The sequence below is a fragment of the Ornithorhynchus anatinus genome, chromosome 21, assembly GCF_004115215.2.
Source record: "Ornithorhynchus anatinus isolate Pmale09 chromosome 21, mOrnAna1.pri.v4, whole genome shotgun sequence".
Classification (NCBI taxonomy): Eukaryota; Metazoa; Chordata; class Mammalia; order Monotremata; family Ornithorhynchidae; genus Ornithorhynchus; species Ornithorhynchus anatinus.
Genome location: NC_041748.1, coordinates 13,052,537 through 13,073,648, shown reverse-complemented (window position 1 = coordinate 13,073,648; position 21,112 = coordinate 13,052,537). Strand labels below are relative to the sequence as shown.

Here is a 21,112-nt window from a genome sequence, read left to right as displayed (position 1 = left end):
TCCAGAAGATCTCCACGTGGACGCCTGCCGGCATTTCAAGCTGAACGCGTTCACCAAACTGAAAGCCTCATCTCCCTTCCCAAATCTCTCACAATCAATCAGTCAGATGATATTTGAGTACTTACTGTGGGCAGAGTAAGTGCTCGGCAAAGTACAATAATGAGTTGCTAACCCCAACCCGGGCTGAGTCCTCCTTTCCTCTTCTCCCATTCCCTTCTGCATGGCCCTGACCTGCTCCCTTTGTTCTTCCCCCTTTCCAGCCCCACAGCACATATGTACATATCTGTCATTTTATTTCTTTATATTGATGTCTGTCTCCCCCACTGAAGAATGTAAGTTCTTTGTGGGCAGGGAATATGGCCGTTTATTGTTGTATTGTACTCTCCAAGCGCTCAGTACAGTGCTCTGCACATGGTAAGCGCTCGATAAATATGACTGAAGGAACGAATGAACACCCTCCCCCTGCTCAGATCTCTAAAGCCCGGAACCTGCCATTTATCCCAGACTCCGCCCGCTCTTTTGACCCCCATATTCAGCCTGCAGCCAAATCCTGTCCGATTTTCCTCCAAAACATCTCCCTTCCCCTCGCCGCCGAGAGGATCGTGGAGCTTTGGTCCACCAGGCCCTTCAGCCTTTTCTCTGGTGGCCCCGGACCCTCCTGCCCCTCCCCACTTTGGTACAGATTTCCCTCTGCTGCCCAGGTCAGAACGGCACAGCCCCTGAAGCACTTCTGAACACCTCCTCTATTCCCAAAAGATATCACAACGTATTATTCGTTACTCATGGACATCGCCCCTCTTCCCTCTCCCGCCTGTCTACTTGAGTGTCTGTCACTCCCTCGGGCTTTTCAGCTCAGAGATCCTATCTATGAACTCTGTTGTTCTCTCCCAAACACTGAGTACAAGGTTCTGCACGTGGTAGAAGCTGTGTGGCTTTGTGGACGGAGCACAGGCCTGGGAGTCAGAAGGACCTGGGTTCTAATCCCGGCTCTGCGACGTTCCTGCTGCGTGATCCTGGGTGAGTCGCTTCACTTCTCTGGGCCTCGGTTACCTCATCTGCGAAATGGGGTTTAAGTGTGTGAGCCCTATGTGGGACAGGGACTGTGTCCAACCTGATTAACTTGTATCTACCTCAGAGCTTATAACAGAGCTTGGCACATATTAAATCCTGAACTAATACCAAAATTAATATATACTCCTGACTGACTGCATTTTAGAGATACTACCTGTTTTACCGTGATTCTGAAAACAGATGGACATCTTCACGAAACCCATTAAACCACACATTTTAACTGTCTTGGGCTAAAGTGCCTTTCCGACAGAGGAAGGGCTTCTCTAAAATCCTCAACTAATACGACTCGATATCGTTTCCTCTTTCGCTGGACAACAAAGTGAATGAGCACCCTTGAAACTCTTGGGGTGATTCCGCTAGACAATACCTCACATCCACACACCCGATGAATACACGGCTTCTCAAATGAGCCGATTCTATCCGACGCTCGGTTTAATCCACCCCACGCTACTTCAAGCTAGTTTTCCAAATTAATCAAGATGGCGCTTTTGCTTAAACTATCTCCAGAGCGAGGCTGGAAACCCAGAGGCGGCATACCAGCGCTGGTAAGGATGAAATCTGTCTAGAGGACTAGAATGGGGTCCAGCGGTGTCCCCTACCCACCGGGAGAACAGTCAATCTTGGAATCCCAGCCCCACACTACTTATTTTCCCTCCAACTTCACTTTCTCCCCAACACTAACCCTATATATTCCCTCCAATTTCACCTCCTCCCCAAGACTGACAAAATGTCCCAATCACCTTCTTCCAGGAAGCCAAGGGGAAAGGGAGCCAAAATAAATGGGCCCTAATTTCATAGGAAAAAAAAAATCACTGGGCAAATTATTGTACAAGCCTAGGAAGTTCCAGGCCATGATTACTTTCCTTTCGGAAAGAAAAACAGGATTCCGGGTTTTAATCCCTTGCGTACAGCTGGGCCTCGGACACGGCCATTTTAATTATATATTCTGGACGGATGGATCGCTACTGGGGAGATCAGACCACTCCCCGGGCCGTGGGCTTCCGTCTGGGGAGAAAGCAACGTGGGGTCGGAAGAAACGGTCGTACACACGTGAGCCATGTCAGTACTGTAACCCAATTTCTCCTTAAGGCGAGAGCCTTCAAGAAAACACAGAACCGAATGTACTGTTACATAATGGCAATCACACCCGAGGGGGGAAAAAACAAAACACTTAAGCTCGACTTGACTTAATTCCGATAAAGTGATGTAAGTTCACTGTGGACAGGTGTCTGTCTACTGTTCTATTGTACACTCCCAAGCTCTTAGCACAATGCCCTGCACACAGTCAGCGCTCAATAAATTCAACTGAATAAATGAATGTTGTTCTCTACCTTGAATCAACTTAATATTCTTTTATTCTAAGATATTCTTATGGTACAATTGTTTCCTTTCAAAACAATTTGCAAGTAGTCAAAATAGATGTGCTTCTACAACTTCTTTTAGTCACTGAAAATGCTCCCCAGGAGTCTTTCAATCAATAGTATTTATTGAGTGCTTACTATGTGTAGAACACTGTACCAAACGCTTGGGAGACTATGAAACCTTTTTTTTTTTTTTTTAGAAAAATGATCCGGGCAGCAGATTGTATGAACGGGAGCTGGGGTTGAGACGGGATATACGATGAGGAGGATGATGCATTATTCTGGGCAGGGATATGACAAGGGCTAGGATCAGCACAGCAGCAGTTTGGATGGAGAGGAAAAGGAGAATTTTCAGTGATATTATAAAGGAATAACGGAGAATTTGGTGACAGACTCAATGTGGCAGATTGAATAAAATAAATATCAGATAGGAGAGATGGCAGGATATAAGGGTACGCACCAAAGTGCTGTGGGCGGGTTATCAAAGCGCTTGGGGCGTTCGGACCCAAGGGAAAGGTGAGAGAGACGGGAAGCCTTCCTAGCTACTGGAATAATCATTAATAATAATAATTATGCTATTTATTAGGCACTTACTATGTGGGCCAAGCACTGTTCTAAGCGCTGAGGTAGCTACAGGATAATCGGGTTGTGCCACGTGGGGCTCATACTTTTAATCCCCATTTTACGCAGGAGGTAACTGAGGCCCAGAGAAGTGACTTACCCAGGGTCACACAGCAGACACGTGGCAGAGCCGAGATCAGAAGCCACATCCTCTGACCCCCAAGCCCGTGCTCTTTCTGCTAAGTCTCGCTGCTTCTCATTTCTGTATCACATGTGAACAGCTCCAACACCACCACGGTTAATTTCTTTATACTTAAATGGAAATTCCAAGGAAGCCTGAAATCAACCAGTACAGAGGCCTGGCTCCGTGTGCAGCACTGTACTAAGCGTTCGGGAGAGCGTGACCGAGTTAGTAGATTTGATACTTGATGGCAAGGAGCTATCAATCAGTGATATTTGAATGTTTACTTTATACAGAGCGCTGTATTAAACACTTGGAAGAGAACAACAGAATGCCCTCAGGAAGCAAGCCCACAGGGGAGAAGGATACACAAATTACACAAGGGAAGGAGGAGGAAAGAGGGAGCATGTGTATGAATTTAATAGGACTGGGATCCGCCGTCTGCGCAGAAGATGCAAATAGGGAACCCTCGAAGGGTTGGCGTGCAAGGAGCCCATCAAATAATTTAAAAGGGGGAGGAGGGGAGGAGGGGAAGAAAGAACATGGGGGTGGAAGAGGTGAGAGAGAGAAGGAAACAGAGATGATGATGGTGGTACTGGTTAAGCACTTGCTATGTGCCAGGCACCGTACTAAGTGTTGGGATGGATACAAGCGATCATGTGGGGCTCACAGTCTCAGGCCCCATTTTCCAGATGAGGTAACCGAGACCCAGGGAAGTGAAGTGACTTGCCCAGGGTCACACAGCAGACAAGTGACCGAGCCGGGACTCTTCCGACTCTAAGGCCCGTGTCCTGTCCACTCCGCCACGCTGCTTTCCCAGAGAGAGACCGACAGAAACCGGGAGAAAGACGGAAATGAGGCTGTGTCTGGTCCGTTGAGGAAGTGGGGAAGAGAAGGCGGCGGGGTGAGGAATGCCCGCAACTTTGCTGTGGCGGCTGCCATCACCACCCTGGATCCGGCTCCCATGTGGACTGAATCCTTTCCTTCTCCAGGAGGCCTAGAGGAGAAAGCACAGGCCTGGGAGTCAGAGGACCTGGGTTCCAAATCCCAGCTCTGCTCACTGCCTGCTGGGTGATCCTGGGCAAATCACCCAACCTCTCTGTGCCTCAGTGCCCTCATCTGGAAAATGGAGCCCCATGTGGGACAGGCTTTGTCCAACCTGATTATCTTGTATAATAACTGTGGTATTGGTTAAGCGCTTATTGTGTGCCAGACACTGTTCTAAGCCCTGAGGTAGATACAAGCTAATTGGGTTGGACACGGTCCCTGTCCTGCATGGGGCTCACAGTCTAAATCCCATTTTACAGATGAGGGAAATGGGGCACAGAGAAATAAAATGGCTTGCCCAAGATCACACAGCAGACAAGTGGCAGGGCCGGGACTGGAACCCATGACCTTCTGACTCCCCGGCCGGTGCTCGATCCACTACGCCACGCTGCTTCTCGCATCTACCCCAGCGCTTAGTACAGTCTCTGGCACACAGTAAGCACTTAACCAATACTATTAAAAAAATAATAATAATAATAATAATAAAGCACCGGTTCCTCCCTGGCTTGAAGCCTCCACCCTGGCCCCAGGTGCAGCGGGGTGCCAGGATGAAAGCTCGACCTGGCCTTCCCTCAGACCCAGGTGGGGTCTCAATTAGTCCGCCGATCGTATTTACTGAGCCCTTACTGTATCAATAGCACGGCAGTACTAAGCCTTTGGGAGAGGACGATACAACAGGTTTGGTAGCCACGTTCCCTACCCACTGCCCAAAAGAGCTGCCCACCATTAGCATCTATGTTGAAAAAAGGCCCACACAAAAAGCAATGCATACTACGACTGTGGTTAAAAGGATTTCTAATGACTTTTTTAGGTTCTATTAAAAGTAAGGGGTCCCTTCCTGTACGAGAATTTACTTTCCGCTAAGACAAGCATAAAAATATACAGATGAGCATAGATAGATGCAAACACTCCACAAGAAACTTGAATAATGCTTATTTTCCAAGTGGAAAGGGGGGACTAAATTTGTGTTGTGGTAACCAAGCAACTCTATTTCTGAAAAGGCTTGATATCTAACTTCGGCTACGGCAAGGCTTTCAATTACTGCTTCATCCTAGATCTTCCTACTCCATCTCGGCTGACTTACACCACAATTTATTTTTCATCCGCCTCTTTGGGTTAAGGATTCATTACCTAACTTGCCTCAGTAAAGGATCAGAACATTTGCTAAAACAAACAGATAGAGCAAGTCTGTCCTATGATAGCACTGTCAATTGTATCTTGTTCTCCCCAGTTAAGAAGATCAGATGACATTAGGATTGATTTTAAATTTTAGAATATCTTCACTGATCTTGTCTTAGCTGAAAACTGAGAAGTAAACTCTAAGACTGCTTTCCCAAAAGGGGAGGAGCGAAAGAAGACTCTTAATCTATCCTTTTGAGGTTACAACCGAGCATTCACCTGTCTTTAGAAGCGTAAGCCTTACATATTCAGAAAAAATTCCAAGTGGAAATAATGCAAGTACAAAAATTTTGATCAGTTCTCCAAACTGATCCGTATCCAACAGCTGGACAGAAATCAGTACTATTCCTTCTGGAAAATTCAGTTATCCTTTGGTGGAAATGTTTGTACGAAAACTACTCCTAACCTTATTTAATTTCAGTATCCACAAGGACCAACAAAAGAGGAAAAACCTTGAGGAGAAGTCATTACTTTTTCTAAGCTCTCGTTTAGCGCCGCAAGACAGATGTTAATTTCTCAATAATAACAACAATAATAATAATTTTGGTATCTGTTAAACACCCAGTGCCAAGCTCGGTATAAAAGTGCTAGGGTAAATAACAGGATAATCACGTTAGACTGAGTCCCTGTCCCGCTGGGGGCTCATAGTATAAAAGGGAGGGACAACAGATACTGAAGAGTGCTCAATAAATACGACTGAATGAATGCAGATGAGGGGGAAACTAAAGCACCGAGGAAAGGAAGTGTTTCGCTTAAGGTCACCCCGCAAGCACGTGGGGGAGCCGGGATTAGAACCCAGGTCCTCTGGCTCCCGCCCTCTGCTCTTTCCCCCAGACCGCACGGCTTCCAACCGACGGAAAAATCTTCATTTCTCTGTAGCTAGTTATGGTATTTATTAGGGGCTGCCAGGGTGCCAAGCACTGTTTATTACTGGGCTTTAAGCTAGTAAGTTACACTACTGGTTGAGCATTTACTAAATGTCTGGCACTGTGCTGAAGCACTGGATGAATATAAAATAAACAGTTCAGACGTGGTTCAAGTCCCACATGCCACCTGGCTCATATTCTAGGTGGGGGACGGGTCAACCCATAAAAGCAATAAATAAATTACACCCCGTGGGAGATTTGGAAAAGGAAGGGCCAACCAGAGAGGGGACCAGCAGTGGGAGGTCCGCGCTACCGGTCTCGGCTTCCCAACTGTCAGAATGCCGAGAGGCCGGGGCGGCTTGGAAGGCAGCTGAATGACAAATGTGGATCTTTAATTTGTAATGACAATATCCTTTCCCACCCGGCCAGAGAAAAGGAGCGATTTCAACTTATGGGAGTAGTAAAATTAAACCAAAACCACCATGATAAAAAGCAATTAATCTGCTTTTTTTGCCCCCCCAAAACTGCTTTTGCAAGCAACTAAATGGCATGTCACGCAAGTTACTTCGTCTGGCCGGATGAACAACAGATTTCCGAAATGCTGAAAAAGGAAGACAAGCCTAAAAGCCCAGCGTTTTCCCAAAGATGATCCCGACCACCCTAAGTGGCTCGACGAGCCTCCCCGGATCGCCGCTTTTCCAACTGGGACGGAGAAGGGTCACGCCACAGGCATCATGAGGTCTTAGACAACTGACCCTAGTCAATACCCACTTTCTCACTGAACCGGCAATTCAATAATCCAACGTGGAATTCCAAATCTCATGTGAATAATGCAAACGTCATCATGCGCGTGCAATCCTATGCGCTACTTGGCATGCCTGCTGAAAATCTCGAGAAACGATAATGCAAATATTTTGGAACACCTGTCCGCTAGAAGCTGGACTGCGGTCTACCTCCCCCGGTAGCACTCGGTCGATCATATTTACCGAGCCCTTACTGCGTGCAGAGCACTGTACGAAGCACTTGGGAGAGAACATTCTATCAATAAACAGACACATTCCCTGCCCACAACGCGCTTTCCGTCTAGACCGCGAGCTCCTTGGGGCCAGGGATCATGCCTACCAACTCTCCTGTCTTGAATTCAATACCCAAGCACTCAATACGGCGCTCGGCACATAGTAGGTGCTCAATAAATGCCAATGACTGAGAACTGTGTCCAACCTCATGAACCCGTACGTACCCCGGTGCTTAAAACAGTGCCTGGCGCATAGCAACTGCTCAGCAAATATTTTAAAACAAAACCAAATAAACCAGTTTCTGATCTGTTTAACTTCTAACCCCAGCACTTAGAACAGTGCTTGACACAAAGTAAGTACTTAATACAATAATAATGACAGTAATAATAATAAACAAACTTACGACTCTAGGGAGTACTCAATAGCCTATTAGATGTTGGGGCTTTTCAGCCGCTCCACATGAACCAGATTTGAATCCGTCAATGGTATTTATTGAGCCCTTACTGTGTACAGAGCACTGTACTAAGCGCTTGGGAGTTCAACAAAATTGGCAAGCATTTCCCCTGCCATAAGGGGCTTTCGGTCCACAGCGCAACTCTGAGATTCTAAAACCAATGGTCAAAACCCCCACAACCTCTCCGCCCACGTGTGAATTTCTCAACCACAGTGCCTTCCTTTTAAAGTGATAAAACTTCTGAGAAGACACTCCTCGCTTTTCAAGTTCAGGATCCATTTAAGCATGCGTCTTTCAAAGATTTCCGCCGAAACAACGGCAGGTCTGTGATCATGTGGCCAAAAGATCAAATTAAAATAACAATCAGGAAACATTGCAATATGCTAAAGCTAAAGCAAAAATTGAGGGGTTTGGTAATCCAGCACTCAATAGTTAAAATGCTTGATTGATTGACATGAGGATTTCTACCAAAACAAAAACTGCACCTAGAGGACAGCATTTAGTGAATACTGTAAAAAGTCATAAACGATTTCTATTTTCGATTCATCGTTACAGAAACAACTAATTGATAAAAAATTTTGGGAGTAAGGATATTTTCCCCATCATCAGTTTTTTAGAAGAACACACTAGTTGGTTACTGAACAGGATAAATTTTCTCACCCGATATTTTCTCTCCAAAAAAAATCAAAAGGATATTTGGCATTAATTTTTAAACCAATCCCAACTCAATTTTCAAAACCATATCATCGAGTAAAATAAAACTCCTGTCCCCTTCAGATTTTGTATTTAACTTCCTGGAAAAAACAAAAAGAGACGATACATTCTTTTGGAAGGAAATTTGGGGCTGAAATACTAGTTTGATGTTACAGCACTCGGTTTAAACCATAAATTTGATTGTTTCCAATAAAACAGTCAACATATATGTAATTTGCAAAATGCACAACTTTTACAAGGTGAGCTGGTGGTTTACGATTCTGGGCTGCCTTTCGTTGTACTTTTTAAAAGGAACCCACTGTGGAACTATGGAATCCAAGGTATCTTGCTTTTGTTTGTGCTCTAAGATTAACTTGCACAGTCTCCCGATGGGCACCTTCACAAAAATGAATTGCTTTCCAACCGACCCGGCCAAAGAACAAGACATCTCCCAGTATCTGGATCATCTGGAGAACCTCCACTGCCCTAGTTTATGTGTCTTCAGAATCACTCTAGGTAGGTCAACCTCTTGAGTCTTCTATTTTTTTGGTTTGTTGACTCTGTTGATTGTATCTGTTAACTGCTGCAAACCACTGATGTCTTTGTCTGCCCCTAAACCACATGAAGAATTTCAGATGGTACCACCCGCGCCTCATCCCTTCTGACCCAAGCCACCTTCTAGCACAGAGGAAGTTTTTAATCAAGACCCCAAGGAACTAATCTGTGCATTCAAGCCGTGTAACCCCTCCAAGCCAAGCATACCGATATGGATGTGCTTCCGTCCAAGGGAAACCAATTTCCATATTCTTATATTTGAAACCAATTTGCATATTCTTATAGAGAAGCAGAGTGGCTCAGTGGAAAGAGCATGGGCTTGGGAGTCAGGGGTCATGAGTTCGAATCCCGGCTCTACCACTTGTCAGCTGTGTGACTGTGGGCAAGTCACTTCGATTCTCTGTGCCTCAGTTACCTCATCTGTAAAATGGGGATTAACTGTGACCCTCACGTGGGACAACCTGATTACCCTGTCTCTAACCCAACGCTCAGAACGGTGCTCGGCACATAGTAAGCGCTTAACAAATACCAACATTATTATTTGCCGGTAACTGTTTTCAACGGGGAAGGGGAAGAGCGATTGATTAATATAGATCTTAAGTAAAACAATCAAGGGACCTGAAGTCTGCCTGAAACAAATGTACTTTAAAATACATAAAAGGGTGCAAGAGGGAGAATTGACGGCTCCAACCCTTAGGCTCCCTTAAACTCTTCATAAATAAGCAAAGCCAGAATAGGGGAGCAAACACCACGTGCGGAGAATTTCCCCCACATCTAATGACTGCAATTCTTCATTCATAAAATATCAACACGTGGGGAGAATCTCCCCCACATCTAATGACTGCAATTCTTAATTCATAAAAGGTACGATTTTTATTATTCATAATTCATAAAAGGTCACGTACGTCAGATACACTGTATATCGCATGTGCATACTGCATATACACTGCATTTTGCATTTATACTGCATGTCGTCTAACAGAGGCCTAGAGACCCTGAAACCTACAACCACAAAAAATCCTTCAACATGTAGTATCAAACCAACGCACAGAAATCACGTCTCCTTCGGCTCTGTCTTTTTCCTTTCAACTTCTACCGAGACAATCCCGTCCCTGCCAAAAATTAGCCTCCCCTTGTTATCTGACAAGTCGGTGGGACTTCAAAACCCAACAAAACAGAAAAAAATCGTTGTAAACGGTCCTTTACCACCACCTTTGTTAATAAACAGCAGCAGACTGGGCTAGGCCGTAAGCAAGTGCTAATTTCCTTCTTTTCTCTGGGAACACACACACACATGATCTCTCTCCACCCTATGAGCGAGGATTTATGCTGTCATGGACAACAGGAATATAACCTTTACCTACTGAACCCTCCCCCCACAATCTGCTTCCACACAACACACTTTGACCAGCCAAAAAGATTAGAGGGGAGGAGGCCTGCATATTTCTCAGCTGAACGCTTTAAGGTTGAAAGAAAACAAAGGACCTTTACACACCCACCCCACCCCACCCCTTTTTCCCCCTAAAAACTGGGTTGTGACTTTTTTTTTTTAAAAAAGTACGGCTTGAAACTCTCATTTCTGAAGCTACTCTCCATATTGACTTTACCCGGGACCGTTGGCAACTTCAAAGTGTTCAAACCTTTGGGTCAAAAGAGCCTGTGACACACCCTTTTAAAGTGACAAGGATACTATAATTCACCAATTGGGAGGGTAGTTTATGGGGGGGGGGTACAAACAAAAACAAGCTTGCAGTTTAAATGAGTTTTTCCAACTACCTTTTAAAGGCTTTCCTGGGGAGGGGAGAGAGAGACAAAAGGAAAGTTTCTAGAAATACACAAGACCTTTTTGGGGGGCTTGGGGGGGGGGGGGGGTTAGCTCTGCAAACACATGAATTGCTATGAAATCTCCCCCACCGCTCCAAAAGGATTCCCAGTTTCTCCCTTTTCTTCAGTACAAAAGCAGGTGTGTAGCAGTCACTTTTCAGTTTTGGTTTGGTTTTGGGAGGAAGAAAGGGGGATTCTGTTATATTTTTGCAGGTTGGCGTAAAAGAGTGGAGGGGGGAAATCAGCTTTCTTTCCCCTTCTAGCCTTGCGGGAAGCATCTGAAGCCTTTTAATTGTGTCCAACTCACATTCATCCCCCACCCCAGTGGAATAAAGCCCATCCCTAAGGGCTAAAAAAGATTTCTTTTGTAGCAATCCCTGGTTCTGGGAAAAGAGAGGGCTGGGGTTCTTAGGGGTGGGGGGGAAGAGAGAAAGAGAGAGAAAGAAAGAGAAACAGAGAAAAGAGAGAAACAGAAAGAGAGAGAAAATTGTGATAGGAAGAATGTGGGGAGGGGAGGGAAGAGATGAGATAAACAGGTTTGGAGGGGTGGGGTTGGATAGGGATAGGAGGACACTATATGCCTTTTTTGATGCTGGAAAAAGGCAAGTGATTGCCCATCGGGAGAACCGCAAGCCGGTGTGCCGTCTGTCTGCGTCTGTTTTCCGGCTGGGGGGCAGGTGGGGAAGGAAAAGCAAGGCCTAATAGCCCGTCCTCCAGGCTGGAAGGCCCATTATGGGCGGGAGGCGGGTCTGCTGCTTCTACTGTATTGTCCTCTCCCAAGCGCTTAGCCCAGTGCTGAGCACCTAGTAAACACTGCCATAAATACAACTGATTGCAGGGGAGGGGGCAATGGGAGGGGTGCAAAGAGGTGAGGGGTGGAGAGAACAGAGAGGAAGAAAGGGGGTGGGGGACAGCCGGGGGGAATGGGAGGTAGGGAAAAGGGGGGAGGAGGAGGAGGAAGGGGCGGGGGGGGGAAGGCAATGGGGGGGGACAAGGAGAGGAGAAAGGGGGGACCCCCGGGGTGCAAAGGGGGAAGGGAAAGAGGAGGAAGGGGAGAAGGAGATTGGGGACTAAGGGGGGGAAGGATGGAGGAGGAGGAAGGGGAAAAGGGAATGGGGAGCTGGAGGACTGGGGACAGAAAAGGAGATAAAAGGGGACCCCCGGGGTGCAAAGGGCAGAAAGAGAACGAAGAGGAAAAGGGGGAACAAGAAATGGGGGGCTGGAGGACAGAGAGACAAAAGGAGGAGGAAAAGGGGGACCCCCTCCCCGGGAGCAAAACAAAAAAAGGCAGAGAGGAGGAGGAGGAAGGGGAGCAAAAAGTGGGGGTGGGGAGGAGGCTTGAGAGGGTTGGGGAGAGAACAGAGGAGGGAGAAAGAGAAAGAAGAGGAGGAGGAAGGGAAGCAAGAAATGGGGGCTAGAGGGAGAAAAGAAGAAGACCCCGGGAGCAAAGGGGAGACAGGGAAAAGGAGGAGGAAGGGGAACAAGAAATGGGGGGCTTGAGGGGGTGGGGAGACGACAGAGGAGGGAAGAGGAGAAAGGGAAGAAGGCAATGGGGGGCAAGGAGAAGACAGACGAGGGAGGAAAGCGAAGAAGGGAAAGAGGAGGAGAAGGGAGGGGAGCAAGAAATGGGGGGCTGGATGGGGGGCGGGGAGAGGACAGGAGGGAGAAAAGGGAAGAAAGGGAAAGAGGAGGAGGAGGGGGAGACGGCCACGGGGGGCACGGAGAAGACAGAGAAAGGAGAAAAGGGGGGAAGGGAAGGAGGAGGAGGAGGGGAGCAAGAAATGGGGGGCTCGGGAGGGGTGGGGAGAGGACAGAGGAGGGAGGAAAGGGGAGAAAGAGGAGGAGGAGAAGAGGGAGAAGGCCATGGGGGGGGGGGGCAAAGAAGACAGAGAAGGGAGGAAAGGGGGGAAAAGGGAAAGAGGAGGAGGGGACCAAGAAATGGGGGGCTCAGGAGGGGTGGGGAGAGGACAGAGGAGGGAGGAAAGGGGAGAAAGGGAAAGAGGAGGAGGAGAAGAGGGAGAAGGCCATGGGGGGGGGGGGCAGGCAAAGAGAAGGGAGGAAAGGGGGGAAAAGGGAAAGAGGAGGAGGGAGGGGAGCAAGAAATGGGGGGCTGGAGGGGAGAGGAGGGAGGGAGCGAGGGAGGAAAGGGGAGAAAGGGAAAGAGGAGGAGGAGAAGGAAGGGAGGGGCAGGAAGGGGAAACCTGTGCCTGTTTGCAGGGAGCGGGGCGGGGGAGGAGGGGAAGGAGAGGCCGGGTTCCTGCGGGGGACCCCCGGGGGGGTCGGCCGGGGGGGGGGGGGAGGGGGCGCTCACCTCGGTGGGCTGGCTGATCTCGAAGAGGTCGAGCCGGTTGGCGTTCCAGTGGTTAATGATATCGGCCAGTTTCCGCCGCTCCTCCTCCCTGCCGGCGCCCGACATGGTCCCGGGCCGGGGGGCCCCCCGCCGCCTCCGCCGCCTCCCTGTGCCCTGTGCCCGCTGCCCGCTGCCCGCTGCCCGCTGCCGCCGCCGCCGCCCCACCGGCCGGTCCTGCGCGCCCCCGCCGCCCGCGCCCGCGCCCTCGCCGCCGGTTACCTCCGCGCCGCGCGGCCCCGCCGCTAGGTGCTGCCCCGCGCCGGCCCCGGGCGGGGGGAGGGGGCGGGGCCGCGGGGAACCTAGCGACCGCCGCCGGCGCCCATTGGGTCCCTGCCCGCCGCCGCCCGCCATTGGCCGCCGCCCCCGCGCCGCCGCCCGCCATTGGCTCCTTCCCCTCGGCCGGCGGGCCCCGCCGCGGCCGGCAGGGGGCGGGCTCGGACGCCGCCGCCGCCGCCGCCGCCGCCGCCGCGCCGACCCAACTCTCTCCCCAACGCGCACGGGGGGCAGCGGCCGATCCGGCGAGAGCCGGAGGGCTGGCGGTCCTCGTCCTCGGAGGGGTCAAGCGCATCCCCTGGGCCAAGCCCCGTTCATTCAATAGTATTTATTGAGCGCTTACTATGTGCAGAGCACTGGACTAAGCGCTTGGAATGAACAGGTCGGCCACAGATTAATAATACTAATAATAATGTTGGTATCTGTTAAGCGCTTACTATGTGCCGAGCACTGTTCTGAGCGCTGGGGTAGACACAGGGGAGTCAGCTTGTCCCACGTGGGGCTCACAGTCTTAATCCCCATTTTACAGAGGGGGGAACTGAGGCACCGAGAAGTTAAGTGACTTGCCCAGAGTCACCCAGCTGACAAGTGGCCGCGCCGGGATTCGAACCCATGACCTCTGACTCCAAAGCCCTTGCTCTTTCCACTGAGCCACGCCGCTGCTGGCTCAGATTAGAGACGGTCCCTGCCGTTTGACGGGCTTCCAGTCTAATCGCGGGGAGACGGACAGACGAGAACCATGGCGATAAGTAGAGTCGAGGGGAAGAACATCCGCAGCGGGGCTCGGCGCAAAGAGCCCGGGCTTGGGAGTCAGAGGTCATGAGTTCGAATCCCGGTTGTGCCGCTTGGCAGCTGTGTGACTTTGGGCAAGTCACTTCACTTCTCTGTGCCTCAGTGACCTCATCTGGAAAATGGGGATTAACTGGGAGCCTCACGGGGGACGACCCGATGACCCTGTATCTCCCCCAGCGCTTAGAACAGTGCTCTGCACATAGTAAGCGCTTAACAAATACCAACATTATCATGATTATTATAACGATGGCAACTAAATAGAAGCAAGGCGATGTACATTTCATTAACAAAATAAATGAGCGCCGAGGCGCTTCCCGCCTCCAGCCGACCTTCCCAAACGGCTGGACCCGCGGCGGGCGGCCGCGCCATTGCGACTGCCTTTCCCCGAGGCCCCCGTGTCGCGCGGCCTAAGGGTGTTGGTCCTTTCCCCCTTCGTCCTTCGACGCCGTCTGTGCCTTTGGGGCGCTTCATCCATCCATTCGATCGCTTAATGCACGTGATCGCTTAAACGGTATTTCCGTCTTTCGACACATTACGAACAGATCGGTGTCGTGCCCCGTCGAGTCGCTCCCTTCGTTGGGCCTCCCGACCCCACGGCACCCGCGTGCGGTTCTGTCCTTTCTCTGCCATGATTCCCACGGCGCATGTGGCTACGCGAATGAAGGGATAAAAGCATCTGTCACTTCTCTAGATACGATCGTATACCGTCTCCCCCTTCTAGAAGGGGGAGACAGACGACAAAACCAAATGTATAGATCCGTCCTTCCTCTCCGTACGGTCATTCCCACGGCACCTAGTCGTTCACCCGTTCGGTCGTATTTATTGAGCGCTTATTGTGTGCAGAGCACCGTGCTAAGCGCTTGGAAAGTACGATTCGGCAACGGATGGGGACAGTAATAATGTCGGTATCTGTTAAGCGCTTGCTATGGGCAGAGCACTGTTCTAAGCGCCGGGGGAGATACAGGGTCATCGGGTCGTCCCACGTGGGGCTCACGGTCTTAATCCCCATTTTACAGATGAGGCACAGAGAAAGGAAGTGACCTGCCCACAGTCACAAGGCTGTCGAGCGGCAGAGCCGGCATTCGAACCCACGGCCTCTGACTCCAAAGCCCGGGCTCCTTCCGCTGAGCCACGCCGCTTCTCCAATCCCTACCCAACGACGGGCTCACCGTCTAGAAGGGGGAGACAGACGACAAAACCAAATGTACGGATCTGTCGTTTCTTTCTCTACGGTCATTCCCACGGCACCTATTCGTTCATTCCTTCGGTCGTATTTATTGAGCGCTTATTGTGTGCAGAGCACCGTGCTAAGCGCTTGGAAAGCACGATTCGGCAACGGAGAGAGACCATCCCCACCCAACGACGGGCTCGCCGTCTAGAAGGGGGAGACAGACGACAAAACCAAATGTACAGATCTGCAGTTTCTTCCCGTATGGTCGTTCCCAAGGCACCTAGGTATAAATCTATAACTTCTTTCTATACAATCATTCCCACAGCACGTACGTATACATCTGTAATTTATGTCCAATAATTCCCACAGCACCTATGTATAGATCTCCGATTTCTTTATGTCCAATAATTCCCACGGCACCTAGGTATAAATCTATAACTGCTTTCTATACAATCGTTCCCACAACACGTACGTATACGTCTGTAATTTCTTTATGTCCAATAATTCCCACGGCACCTAAGTATACATCTGTAATTTCTTTATGCCCGATAATTCCCACAGCACCTATGTATAGATCTCCCATTTCTTTATGTCCAATAATTCCCACGGCACCTAGGTATACATCTGTAATTTCTTAATGTACAAGAATTCCCACAGCACCTAGGTATACAACTGTACTTTCTTTATGTCCAATAATTCCCACATCACATATAATAATGTTGGTATTTGTTGAGCGCTTACTATGTGCAGAGCGCTGTTCTAAGCGCTGGGGTAGATACGGGGTGATCGGATTGTCCCGCGTGAGGCTCACGGTCTCAATCCCCATTTTACAGATGAGGTGACTGAGGCACAGAGAAGTGAAGTGACTTGCCCACAGTCACCCAGCTGACGAGTGGCGGATCTGGGATTCGAACCCATGACCTCTGACTCCCAAGCCCCACGCCCCTGCTCCTTCCACTTAGCCACGCTGCTCCTGCTGCTGCTCATATGTATAGATCTCTAATTTCTTTATGAACAATAATTCCCACAACACCTACGTATAGATCTGTAATTTCTTTATGTCCAAGAATTCCCACATCACACACGTAGAGATCCGTGATTTCTTTATGTCCAAGAATTCCCACATCACACACGTAGAGATCCGTGATTTCTTTATGTCCAAGAATTCCCACATCACACACGTAGAGATCCGTGATTTCTTTATGTCCAAGAATTCCCACATCACACACGTAGAGATCCGTGATTTCTTTATGTCCAAGAATTCCCACATCACACACGTAGAGATCCGTGATTTCTTTATGTCCAAGAATTCCCACATCACACACGTAGAGATCCGTGATTTCTTTATGTCCAAGAATTCCCACATCACACACGTAGAGATCTGTGATTTCTTTATGTCCAAGAATGCCCACATCACACACGTAGAGATCTGTGATTTCTTTATGTCCAAGAATGCCCACATCACACACGTAGAGATCTGTGATTTCTTTATGTCCAAGAATTCCCACTTCACATACGTAGAGATCTGTAATTTCTTTACGTCCAAGAATACCCACATCACATATGTATATATCTGTAATTTCTTCGTGGACAATAATTCCCGCAGCGTATGTGTGTAGATCTGTGATTTCTGTATATAGAGTAATCCCCACAGCACATAGGTATAGATCTGTAATTTACGTGCAGTAATTCTCACAGCACATAGGTATACATCTGTGGAAAGAGCCTGGGCTTCGGAGTCACAGGTCATGAGTTCGACTCCCGGCTCTGCCACTTGTCAGCTGTGTGACTGTGGGCGAGTCACTTTGCTTCTCTGGGACTCAGTGACCTCATCTGTAAAATGGGCATTAACTGTGAGCCTCACGTGGGACACCCTGATGACCCCGTATCTACCCCAGCGCTTCTAAGTGCACATAGTAAGCACTTAACAAATACCAACATTATTATTATTATCTGAAATTTTTTTATATGCAGTAATTCCCACATTGCCCAGGCTTATATCTGTAATTTGTTCAGGTACAATAATTCCCAGAACACATATTTATACATCTGTCATTTCTTTTTATACGATTCCCATAGCACATGGGTATAGATCTGACATTTCTTCATTTATTTCTGCACATTAATGTCCGTCTCCCCTACTGGACTGTTGCGGGCAGGGAACGTGTCCGTTGGTTTGTTCCTGTACTGTACGCTCCCAAGCGCTTAGTACGGTATACTGAGGCCAGAGTAAGTGCTCGATAGATACGATCGAATGAATTAAAAGACCATATTGTAAGGAAGCCCCTTCTCGCAGGCTGTGTGGCGTCACTAAAACGTTTCCCTCCTCCCCTGGACACAGCAAGCGCTTGACGAATACAACTGGTTGACTGATTTGATCAGTTGACCGTTCATCTTTGAAATACACCACTAAGTGATATTAATGAGAAAGATTGGAGAGGTTTCGGCTTTCATGGTTGCTTTTTCCCTCTCTAGCACAGAAAGGTTTTCTGCCTCTGCCCTAGCATGGCCAATCGTCCGTTTTTATGCTTAAACGCTCAGGTTTTCAAAACATCTGTCCAGTTCCAATGAAGCGCACGATGGCTTTGTGTCGGTTTTTTGGTTTTTGTTTATTTTTGATCCAAGCCTCCCTTTACCGGCTCCCGCTGCAGGCAGACAGGCTGCTAGAGTCATTGTGGACCGGAGCAGGGATTGCAGTGGCTCGGGAGCCCAGGAAACGCTTTACGTGGAGCCTGGGAAACGGTCCTGATGGAGAGCCCCCAAAATGCTCCCGGTGGGGCCTGGGAAATGTTCCTGGTGGAGAGCCTAAAAGATTGTCCAGGTGGAGAACCCAAAAAATGTTCCAGGCGGGGCCTGGGAAACGCTCCTGGTGGAGCCCAGGAAATGCTTCTGGTGAGGAACTCAAAAAACGCTCCAGGTGGAGCCTGGGAAATGCTCCCGGTGGAGAACCCAAAAAACGCTTCACGTGGAGCCCAAAAAACGCTCCTGGTGGAGCTTGGCAACAAACTCTCTAGGTGGAGACTAGGAAATGCTCCTGGCGGAGAGCCCAAAAAATGCTTCAGGTGGAGCCCAAGAAACGTTCCTGGCGGAGCCTGGGAAACACTCCTGGTGGAGAACCCAAAAACCGCTCCTGGTGGGGCCGGGGAAATGCTCCCGGTGGAGTCCAGGAAACGCTCCCGGTGGAGAGCCCCAAAAATGTTCCAGGTGGAGCCCAATAAACGCTCCTGGTGGAACCTGGGAAACGTTCCCGGTGGAGGCCAGGAAATGCTCCCGACGGAGAGCCTAAAAAATGCTCCAGGTGGAGGACCCAAAAAATGCTCCGGGTAGGGCACGGGAAACGCTTCTGGTGGAGCCCAGGACGTGCTTCCGGTGGAGAGCCCAAAAAATGCTACTGGCAGAGTGCCTAAAAAACGCTTCAGGTGGGGTCCAAGAAAAGCTCCCGGTGGGGCCCGGGAAACGGTCTAGGTGGACGTCAGGAAACGCTCTAGCTGGAGAGCCTGGGAAATGCTCCAAGTGAAGAGCCCGGGTAACGTTTCTGATGGAGAACACACAGAACGCTCCAGGTGGAGCCCAGGAAATGCTTCTAGTAGAAAGCCTGGAAAACACTCCTGGTGGAGAGCCTGCGAAACGCCTCGGGTGGAGCCCGGGAAACGCTCCTGGTGGAGTCCGGGAAAAGCCCAGGTGGAGGGCTCGGGAAACTCTTCAGGTAGGGAGCCCGAGAAACACTTCGAGTCGAGCTCCAGAAATACTCCGGTTGGAGCGTCTGGGAAGCGTTCTAGTAGGAGCTCCCGGGAAATGCTCTAGCTGGAGAGCCTGGGAAACGTTCTAGGTGGAGAGCCTGAGAAAACGCTCCAAGCAGAGCTCCAGAAATGCTCCGGAAGGAGGGCCCGGGAAATGCTCTAGCTGGAGAGCCCGGGAAACGTTCCAGGTGGAGCACCGGGAAAACACTCCAGGTGGAAAGCCCGAGAAACGCTCCAGGTGGCCGAAAACGCTCCGGGTAGAGAGCCCGGGAAACGGTCTAGGTGGAGAGCCTGGAAAACATTTTAGCGGAGCGGCTGCCCGGCAAGGACCGTGGGTTGTGGCCACCTTCCAAGGGGAACTCTCCGTCCTGGGTCATCCCATCCTCAGGAGATGAGGAGAACAGGAAGAACCGCCTCAGGAAGGGGTTGACCAGGCTCACTGATGCCCTTCCCCAACAGCGAGACCCAGTGGAGAACACTACCAGAGAATGACGACGGTGATGGAGATGATGATAATTACGGTATTTGTTAAGCACTTCTTATGTGCCAGGCACTGTACTAAGCGCTGGGATGGGTACAATCACACTGGGTTGGACACAGGACCCGTCCCACGTGGGGCTCACGGTCTCGGTCCCCATTTTACAGATGAGGGAACGGAGAAGTGAAGTGACTTACCCAAGGTCACACGGCACACAAGTGGCAGAGATGGGATTAGAACCCATGACCTTCCGAGTCCCAGACCCACGGTCTATCCACTACGCCGTGCTGCTTTTCGTGTTCACGGCAATCAGTCGATCCACGGCACTTACGGAGCGCTTACTATGTGCGGAGCACTGAGCTAAGGTCTCGGGAGAGAGCAATACATACAGTAGAATTCCAAGCGCTTAGTACAGTGCTCTGCACGTAGGAAGCGCTCAATAAATACCATTGGACGAATTAGCAGACGCATCCCCTGCCCGTAACGAGCCGACAGAGGCAGCGCGTCTTCATGACCTTCCTCCTGACCGCGCTTCCGCACTTCTTAGATCGATCGTATTTATTGAGCGCTTATTGTGTGCAAAGCACTTGGGAGCGTACAGTATAGCAACAAACGGACGCATTTCTGCCCGCAGCGAGCTCGCAGACTAGAGGGGGAGACAGACAGTAATATAGATAAGGAAATGGATAAAGAAATTACAGATATAGCCGCAGGCGCTATGGGGATGGGAGGGAGGATGAACGAAGGAGCAAGTCGGGGCGATGCAGAAGGGAGTGGGGGAAGAGGAGAGGAGGGCTTAATCAGGGAAGGCTTCTTGGAGGAGATGGGCCTTCGATAAGGTTTCGAAGCGGAGGAGGGCAATTATCTGTCCGATAACATGCTCCCGGCCACCCGCGATGGGCCTGTACGTCAAGGGAACGTGTCCGTTTATTGTTAAAATGTACTCTCCCGAGTGCTTAGTACAGTGCTCTGCGCACAGTAAGCGCTCAGTAAATACGACGGAACGAACGAGTGTACCGCTTGGATGACCAGACCAAGCTAGAACTGACCCAGAAGGGAGGGAGGCAGCTGGACTCAAGGCTAGTTACCCCCTCGAAGATACCCCCCTTGAAGAGGTAAGCATCCTCTGTGAGCTCCTTTCATTCATTCAGTCGGATATATTGAGTGCTTACTGTGTGCAAAGCACCGTACTAAGCACTCGCTCCTCTAATCACCTAAGCACTTGGATACTCAACCCTGCCGTCACCCCACATCACTTACGTAGGGAGCTTCTGTGGCTCCCTCTTGCCTGAAATATATTTTCATATTTGTCTTCTCTGCGACAGTGCCAGCTCCTTGATGGTAGGCAACATGTAATAATTAACGGGACCTGTGGAGCGCTCACTATGTGCCGTTCACTGTTCTAAGTGGGAGAAGCAGCGCGGCGTAGCGGATAGAGCCCGGGCCTGGGAGTCAGAAGGGCCTGGGTTCTAAACCCGGCTCTGCCGCTTGTCTGCTGTG

General features: G+C 49.8%; 1 protein-coding gene across 21 annotated transcripts in view; it reads right to left on the bottom strand.

Moving 5' to 3' along the window:
• AFDN (afadin, adherens junction formation factor) overlaps positions 1-13,243 on the bottom strand; it is a 205,062-nt gene extending 191,819 nt beyond the window's left edge. For all 21 annotated transcript variants that reach the window (XM_029049191.2, XM_029049203.2, XM_029049210.2 and 18 more), the window contains exon 1: positions 13,120-13,243. In XM_029049191.2, the coding sequence (XP_028905024.1) occupies positions 13,120-13,224 (105 nt within the window). In that variant the 5' untranslated portion in view covers positions 13,225-13,243. The remainder of the gene's footprint in view (positions 1-13,119) is intronic.
• Between the last annotated feature and the right edge of the window lie 7,869 nt (positions 13,244-21,112).